This window comes from Cajanus cajan, chromosome 1 (genome assembly GCF_000230855.2).
Source record: "Cajanus cajan strain Asha chromosome 1, NIPB_CcT2T_4, whole genome shotgun sequence".
In the NCBI taxonomy this organism is placed as follows: domain Eukaryota; kingdom Viridiplantae; phylum Streptophyta; class Magnoliopsida; order Fabales; family Fabaceae; genus Cajanus; species Cajanus cajan.
The window spans coordinates 35,642,497-35,651,401 of NC_138517.1; the positions used below are offsets into that span (position 1 = coordinate 35,642,497).

The following is an 8,905-nucleotide window of genomic DNA, read 5'->3' on the forward strand; positions in this document are numbered from 1 at the left end:
ATAAAGATATTAAGCAGTGTAATATTTAATAAAATTTATACTAATATTATTATAATCCTTCTTATATATATATATATATTGTACTAATATTATTTATTTTAATTGTATATTTTATTGAATTAAGACTGCAATAAAAATTTTATACGTAAAAAGGCTGTTCAATGACATTAATAGACACATATTATTTTTAATAATATTATAAGTCTGTTCTTAAAAAAAAAAGAAAAAAAAAAGCTTACACGTCGGATATCATTGTCAAATTTTATAATATCAAGTATATTTTATATTAAATATATGACGTGTTATAATTTTAATAATTAAAATGAACATTAGTTAGACTAAAAAGGCATACTCTACAAAAATTAAATAACTAAAATCTTGTAGTTAAAAAAGTAAGGGAATAAAAGTGTAATGATATTTAGTCACATGTATATATATATAAATAAATAATATTAGTGGTTTTGTGTTTGAATTCTTAATATGTAATTCAATTATTTATTTATATTTTAATGTAACTTTAGTATTGATAAGAAATATATGATTAATCTTTGTTAGATCATAAATGTATATAAAAAATGAATATTTTTTAGATAATTTTCTGAAGAAATATAAGTAATTATTACTTGTGATAAATAATATTAGTATTTGAATATATAATTGTATTAAATATTAAAAAGGAAAATTTTGTCACTTTGATACTATCAAAATTATTTTTAATAAAATTAATCGTGATATAGATAAAAAAGAAATACATATGTGATTTTTACAAGTTAAACTTAGTATATAATTGTAAGTAGCCACTAATATCAATATCTAAGATCGAGTTGTTTAGAAACTACTGGTTTAAGACGAACTTCACGAGAAATAAAAATATCATTACCTAAAAATGGAAATCATAACCAGCAGAAGTTAACATGATTAACTTAAATAACAAGAAATCCGAATTAATTAAATCAATTTAAGGCGGGTTGTCGAGTTCATTAGTTTGCTGAAGCCATAAATACTCCAAATTATAATTTTTGAATGTACTACAGTACAATAATGGTAACAAAGTTAGTAATGTAACATGGTCAAACCCCCTAATTATATTCTTCCGGAACATACATGATTGAAATTGAGCAGAGAAATAAATTTTGTTGCGATAGAAATGAGTATAAATAAAGTGCAGGCGAAATAAAAGCGAAAGCACGCACGCCGGGGGAACAGTATATAGTCCAAGATGAAGTCAAAAAGTATAACGGCAGCGAAGACCAGAAGAAAGAAGTTATTGTTTTTCTCAAAACGATGGTAGAAAGGTAAATAAAGGAAAGAAAGAGTCCATTAAGAAACTCGAGCCTTGTTATAAAGGCAACACTCCCTCTCCCTCCCCATTCAGATCCATTAAATAGGAACAGGAATTACTAAACAAAGCAAACAAATCCTTCATGAAATGGGTTCCGTTTCCGTTTTCGTTTCCACTTGGACCTTTGCTTTGTTCTTCCTCGTACAATGCTGGTGCCTATCAGCCAAGAAAACATACATAGTCCGCATGAAGGATGTCTTCAACCCTTCCATTTTCCCCACGCACCGCGACTGGTACAGCGCCAGTCTCCAATCGCTTCTCTCACTTTCAGATTCAGATTCAGATTCAAATTCAAATGCAAATTCAAATTCGCTCCTCTATTCCTACACCAACTCCTACAGCGGCTTCGCCGCGTTACTCGACGACGCGCAAGTGCAAGAGCTTCTCAGATCCGATTCCGTGCTCGGAGTCTTCGAGGACACGCTCTACAAACTCCACACCACGCGCACCCCGCAGTTTCTGGGCCTGGACACGCAAACGGGCCTCTGGGAGGGCCACACGGCCCAGGATCTCAACCTAGCCACGCACGACGTTATCGTGGGGGTGCTCGACACCGGAGTGTGGCCCGAGTCTCCCAGCTTCAACGACGCCGGCATGCCGCCCGTCCCCTCGCGCTGGCGCGGCGAGTGCGAGAGCGGCCCCGATTTCTCCGCGAATCTCTGCAATAAGAAACTCATCGGCGCCAGAAGCTTCTCGCGCGGCTTCCACATGGCCTCCGGAGGCGCCTCCAAGGAGCCCGCCTCGCCCAGAGACAGGGACGGCCACGGGACTCACACGGCCAGCACCGCCGCGGGCTCGCACGTGGCCAACGCCAGCCTCCTGGGTTACGCCAGCGGGACCGCACGTGGGATGGCGCCGCTGGCACGTGTCGCGGCTTACAAGGTTTGCTGGACCGACGGATGTTTCGCGTCCGACATTCTCGCCGGGATGGACCACGCCATCCAGGACGGCGTCGACGTGCTTTCTCTCTCCCTCGGCGGCGGTTCCGCCCCGTACTTCCGAGACACCATCGCCATCGGCGCCTTCTCGGCGGTGGAGAAAGGGATCTTCGTTTCCTGCTCCGCCGGGAACAGCGGACCGGAGAAGGCCTCGCTCGCCAACGTGGCGCCGTGGATAATGACCGTCGGGGCTGGAACCTTGGATCGTGATTTCCCTGCTTACGCTGTTCTTGGTAATAAAAAACGGTTCACCGGCGTTTCGCTTTACAGCGGAAACGGAATGGGGATTGAACCGGTTGGTTTGGTTTACAGCAAAGGGTTGAACCAATCCGGGAGCCTCTGCATGGCCGGTTCGCTCGACCCGGCTAAGGTTCGCGGCAAGGTGGTGATATGCGACCGTGGGATCAACGCGCGCGTGGAGAAAGGTAAGGTGGTGCGTGACGCCGGTGGGATTGGGATGATTCTAGCGAACACCGCCGCGAGCGGGGAGGAGTTAGTCGCGGATAGTCACCTGCTACCGGCTGTGGCGGTTGGGAAGATGGTGGGGGAGCAGATCAAGGAGTACGCCACTTCGGATCCTATGCCCACGGCAGTTCTCAGTTTCCGCGGAACAGTTTTGAACGTTAGGCCATCACCTGTTGTGGCAGCTTTCAGTTCCCGAGGGCCCAATATGGTGACGAAACAGATCTTAAAGCCGGATGTTATTGGGCCTGGGGTTAACATCCTAGCAGCTTGGTCCGAAGCCATTGGGCCCTCCGGGATGACTGATGACACTCGCAAGACGCAGTTCAACATTATGTCAGGTATATTTTGTTTCTCTCTCAGTCTCTCTCTGTCTCAGACTCAGACTCTCAGTGAATCGTGCCTATCAGCATTAAATTAAATATACACATTTGTAATAATGTAGGGACGTCGATGTCATGTCCACACATAAGTGGGTTGGCTGCGTTGCTGAAAGCAGCGCACCCAGAATGGAGTCCCAGCGCGATAAAATCTGCGCTCATGACAACAGCGTACGTCCACGACAACACCAGGTCCCCACTTCACGACGATGCAGGGGCTGGGCTTTCCACGCCGTGGGCTCACGGTGCGGGCCATGTAAACCCGCACAAGGCATTTTCTCCCGGGCTTGTCTACGATGCATCCACTAACGACTACATTAAGTTCCTCTGCTCCCTGGACTACATCCCTGAACAGATACAACTCATTGTTAAGCGTCCCACTGTGAACTGCACCAGGAAATTCTCTGACCCTGGCCAGTTGAACTACCCTTCCTTCTCGGTCTTGTTCGGAAGCAAGAGGGTGGTGAGGTACACGCGCATCTTGACCAACGTCGGCGAGCCTAACTCCGTCTACAACGTCACCGTCGACGCCCCCTCCACGGTGGGGGTCACGGTGAAGCCCGCCAGGCTTGTCTTTGGGAAAGTGGGGGAGAGGCAAAGGTACACGGTCACCTTTGTGTCTAAGAAGGGTGTCACTGATTCCTCTAGGGGTGCGTTTGGTAGCATCATGTGGAGCAATGCGCAACACCAAGTTAGAAGCCCAGTTGCTTTTTCTTGGACTCTTTTGTGATTGTGTGGGCTTTACAGCTCACCCACTGCTTCCAGCCCAACAAAACAAGCCTTTGATTGAGGCTTTTGTTGCCAAACAATATAACAATATTATCATTTAGTTCGACGTTTAGAAGGTTGTGTATTTTTTTTTTTTTTTTCTTGTGGGAATTTTAAAAGACAAGTTGAGATTGAAAAGAGGGAGTGAGGAGATATGCTCTTTTTGTTTGTTGTTTAGTTGTGTGTACCAGTATAACTTATGTTACAAAACAAGGGCCTTGATTTATGTACAAACAACTGGCTAAGCCAATTATCCTTAAGAATGAGATTTCATTTGACCTCACGAATTTGAAATTGTGTTGCCAGAGTGCAAAAACAATAGTGTGAAATTTCATAAATTCAAAGTCATTTTACAATTGTACCTTATGTTTTTTCTCTCTCTCTATATATATATTAAGATTATAATAATGAATTTTTCTTAGAACATTAATTTGTAAGTTTGGCATGATTCCGGAGGTCATTTTGGGAAGAATATAGTTTTTCAAAGGCTAACTTGAGAAAAATCGAAAATCTTATCGCTGTCAGTTTTCCTGTGCTCAGATGGGCCACGTTTACAAATATGGAAACACTCCATACTGTGAAGTTTTTGTTTCATCTTTCTCTATCATCTACATGAGTGCAATTAATTGGACCAGTGAAGGTGTTATCTAGTTTTCGACCATAGTACAAATTGTGTCCTTTTTGAGTTAACTCTTCGACCATAATTTCAAATGTCTAGTTTATATCAAAGTGTCCATGTCTATGTCCATACAATATTTAGCCACTGAGCAAATCTAGGCGATGAAAGGAAAAGACATTTCATGTGTCATTTAACAGTTACGAAGAAAAGATAGCACATGGCGATCACATATTTCGCTGCCATTCGACTTTCATTGATCACACCAACAACTTCTTGCGGGGATCAAAACGAGGGTAGAAAAAGGGTACAATTCCTCACTCCAAAAAAGGATTTTAAAAACAGGAGTTTGCTTAAGCAAATTCAAATCGATGAACGAGGCAATGAGCTAAAAAAGTTTTGGACTGCTAATTGATTTTTTGTGATGCTTTATTTGCGAAAGTCTCTGTAATTATTTCTTTGATTACTCATCCTTACTTTTCTTTTAAGATAAGATAAAACACTTGTATCCATAAACTTCAAATTTTTATTGATGTTGACTTTGTTTTATAAACCATTAGCATGCTCAACTTATTTTCATGATTTACAAACAAGAGTAAATTATAAAGTGTTATCATCAATAGAAATAATTACACCCCTTAAAATTAGAATAAATTATACGTATGAAAGTCATGTCAACAATAGTTTCTGAATCATTACTACCTACCCATGCTAAGAAAAAAGGATGAAACAAATGGATAAGCTAATCAAACTATGGATCCGGACTCCACCGCATATTTTCGCAATTGTGCCTGTCATTTCACACGTAATAATGATGTCTGGAAATTCCGAGAAGAAAAGTAATGTAATCAAGGATCAATTCAAACTATTCAAACAATCTAACTCATAATTGCTGGTAAATATTACAGTTGCTTCAAGAGTATCCACATGATGAAAAAATTAACAGAACATTTATAGACCTCTATATTTTAAATATTTATAACATTGCAACTATAAATACAAGATTTATAGACTATAGCTTTAAACATTTTTTTTTTGGTAAGACTATATTAATACTAGCAACATGAACAACAAGGGTTCCAACAAGAATTTGTACAACAGCAACGTGGCCGAACCTTGGGGCAGGTTGAGCATGAGCAAGAGCAAGAGCACTTGCAAATGCAGCAAGAGGGAAAAGGCCACCGAAAATTGCAACTTGGGAGAATGCAACAATTTTTGCAACCACATGGGCTATCTTTGCAGCAACGTGATCTTCCAACAAAGCAGCAATTGATAGTTGGAAGACAACTACAGCAGCAATTGCATGGTTTGCAATGGGAACAGCAACTTGACAAGTTAAGATGTTCAAAGCACCCATCACAGCACCAACGGCAGATCCAAGAAAAGTTAAAGCAAGGGATCTCACTGCACCAAAAGTCCACTCATGTTATTCAAGAAAGTAGTTAAGTGGGTACCCATAATTTTTAAATCTTTGTCTATTTCTTTAAAATTATTGTTTCTTTAAGATGTTTAGGTATCTAGTGTTGGCATGATATGGGATTGTAAACAATTTGAAGTATCCATATATCACTGGCTATTTATTGTTTAAAATGTGAAGAAAATTTTTAGGAGGAAAAAATGTGAAGAAATAAGAAATGTCTCTAAAAGTTAAAGTTATTTTTATGCATAAACTAATTTTCAAAAATTTTCTCATATTAATTTCTTCAAAATATATTTTTTAAATTGTGTAAAAATTATAAAAAATTTATTTAATTTTTTCTCCTAAACATTTAGAGAAATTTATCAAAAACATGCTATTATTAAATTAGAAGTTGCTGCTTTACTAAATAAATATAGGCCGGCTTATGAATTATTATCTGGTTCATCTCAGATATAAGGGAGTGCATGTCAGATATATACACAAAAAACTGGTAGATTTAGCAGCATGCTAGTATGAGGCTAAGGACCAAAGGAACTAAAAACCTAGGCATAAGTCAGAGTGTCACCCATCAAAGCTAAATCAGACTTTTAATAAGAGAAAGCAAAAAAAAGTACTTCTGGTTAACTTTGTATCATTTAATTATATAAAACTCGATTAATCTATGTACGTTGCAACCAAATTTTAATACATGTACTTGTTATAGGTACATCATTTGCACATTCATCACAGTTCCAGTTGTTAAACCAAGACAAATTATAAGCGCCTCCAATTAAATCAACTCTTAACAGTTTGTTGGCATATACAAATCAAGTAACAATTTATCAAAGAAGAAAGGTACCACAGCCACTTCCAGAAGTTACTTGACTTGCGGTTCTTCCTGCTCCTGCTGAATGAGAAAGGCATAATAATCATGATCTATTTTCTAAACTAACAAAGTTAAGCATGAGCATTTCTTACGTAGGTAACAGAGGATCTGAGTTTGTCATCATAAAATCATCAATCCTGCAATGTTATTTCATTCGATTAAAATATTTCAAGGAAATTCTCTAGTTTCAGAATCTAAACGGAATAATACAAGCAAGCCATAAATAGACATACTCTTTGCAGCATCTTGAAGCTGCTTGAAGGCCTTCAGAAGATTTTAATTCTTCCTGTTTGATGCAAAGTTGTCGATAAATTTTGTTCAACACCAAAAGAGGTCACAATGGGAGGGTAATTAACTAGGTTAAAGAGGGTCTATGCACACAGCACAACCTTGAAGCAAAATGGCCAGTTTGATACTAGTATGAGTGTCATGCTGACATGTGTTGCATCGTTCTTTGTAATTTTCCCAATTGTATAAATCACTAACATAATTTTATTATGCAATTCAATAATTACACAAGATTCACAATCTTGGAAAATATGGCCTACCGTGAGCCCCTCAATCAGCATCCAAGGAGCACAGCTCAAAAGTTCCGCAGTGTTTTTACTATTTTCTCTCCAGGCTTAATAAATGCTAGTGGTTGGCTCACAATGACAACTTATAATTTTGTATATTATTGAATATTAATAAATGCTAGTTTATTATGTTTGGATATAAAAAGGAACATAATGCTGTGGAGTGCTATAAAATTAATATCCCTCGTAAAACAGACTTGGTCCCATACCCTAAATAAAAGAAGAAAAAAAACTGAATATAATGAAACACAGAAAAATAAGGCAATCTATTATCAATTTCATTGCATTATATTTCACTCAATTCTAACTCTTTCCCATCGACCTAAATGTAATCTATAAAGGCATATGACCCCTCGAACTCGAAGTAGTAATCAGTTAGCTCACAATGTCAAATCTTCTGGCAAAAAGCCAAATTAAAGAATGCTCTTGATTCATGCAATTGTATATATTGAAACATGAAAGTCTATCTATCTACTCATGAATCCCATTTCGGCAATGGACAGTGCATTCACTACTCTGTTTCATACTTAAAACTCAGGTTTTGATCATGAAATGTAATGCAACCAGGACCAAGAAATTTGGCGACAGTAGTAACCAGCACATGCCACTTCTTCTATCTAGAAAAAGTCATAATTAACATTCAACCAAGTTCAAAAGTTTTGTTTTTCCTTTCAGTTTGAGTCATTCAGAGTTTAATAACAAAGTGAAACGAACCTCAAGGAAGCTTATCTCTCTTTCCAGCATGTGAATCTTGGCCATTTCGCGACGCTTGCCATACAAATCTGGGAACCCCGGTGGTGGCTTAGGAGAGGGCATAGAAGTGGTGTCCATCACAATTGAACTTGGTAACAGAAGAAGAAATATGCAGTTGTACTAGTTATGACTTAGTAGTAGCAGTGTTCATATTGTTGAAGTAACAAGTGAGTGAGGAAAAGGGTGAAGAGAGTGAGTAACTGTAATGGTAAGTGACAAAGGAGAGGAGACACACATGGTTTGAGTCTGATGCTAAGTTAAGGTGTGAATGGCACATGAAAAGACTGTGGCAGCAGCAGTAAATAGGGGCTCTGACAGGGGACAGTTAAGACCCAGGGAAAACAAAAAAATGAAGCACACATGAGGTAACAAAAACGAACTAAAGATTGTTGTTTTGCAGAGGAAATAACACCCCAACGTCACAATGATCGGTTTTAAAGAGTTTCATTTCACTGTGGAAAGTGGAAAGGGTCATAAATGAAGTTAGAAAGAGAGTCATTATTATGGGGTACGGGGAAATAAGGAAAATGAAGGAGTGGCAGTGACCAGTGAGAATCTGATGGAAACTGAGTCAGGCTGCAACGGATTTTTAATAATTGTTTTAATTACTACCATTTATTTATTAATTTTTCATGGTTGGATTCAGTTTCTTCTATGAAATATTATGTAATAGCTTAATTTTTAAAATAGTGTAAATAATTTTTCTGAATAGATCTCATAAGGACCAAATGAAATCGTGTATTTTGGTCATCCTACTTTGGATCAATCTAAGGACTTTAATCTAAG

General features: G+C 38.6%; 2 protein-coding genes across 3 annotated transcripts; one reads left to right on the forward strand and one right to left on the reverse strand.

Moving 5' to 3' along the window:
• Positions 1–1,243: 1,243 nt before the first annotated feature.
• LOC109815290 (subtilisin-like protease SBT1.8) lies at positions 1,244–4,177 on the forward strand. The gene is made up of 2 exons (XM_020379964.3): positions 1,244–3,083; positions 3,188–4,177. Exons 1-2 carry the CDS (start codon positions 1,430–1,432, stop codon positions 3,850–3,852), a joined length of 2,319 nt encoding a protein of 772 aa, XP_020235553.1. The 5' UTR covers positions 1,244–1,429; the 3' UTR covers positions 3,853–4,177.
• Positions 4,178–5,107: 930 nt separating this feature from the next.
• Positions 5,108–8,599, reverse strand: LOC109815283 (guanine nucleotide-binding protein subunit gamma 3). Of its 2 annotated transcripts, none has more exons than XM_020379954.3 (5): positions 8,081–8,599; positions 7,025–7,077; positions 6,884–6,928; positions 6,765–6,809; positions 5,108–5,910 (listed from the first exon to the last, which is right to left on the reverse strand). In XM_020379954.3, exons 1-5 carry the CDS (start codon positions 8,195–8,197, stop codon positions 5,562–5,564), a joined length of 609 nt encoding a protein of 202 aa, XP_020235543.1. In that variant the 5' UTR covers positions 8,198–8,599; the 3' UTR covers positions 5,108–5,561. The 2 variants fall into 2 exon arrangements, with proteins under 2 accessions (XP_020235543.1, XP_020235542.1); XM_020379953.3 differs by having other exon boundaries at positions 5,110–5,910; positions 6,765–6,812; positions 8,081–8,598.
• Positions 8,600–8,905: the final 306 nt, after the last annotated feature.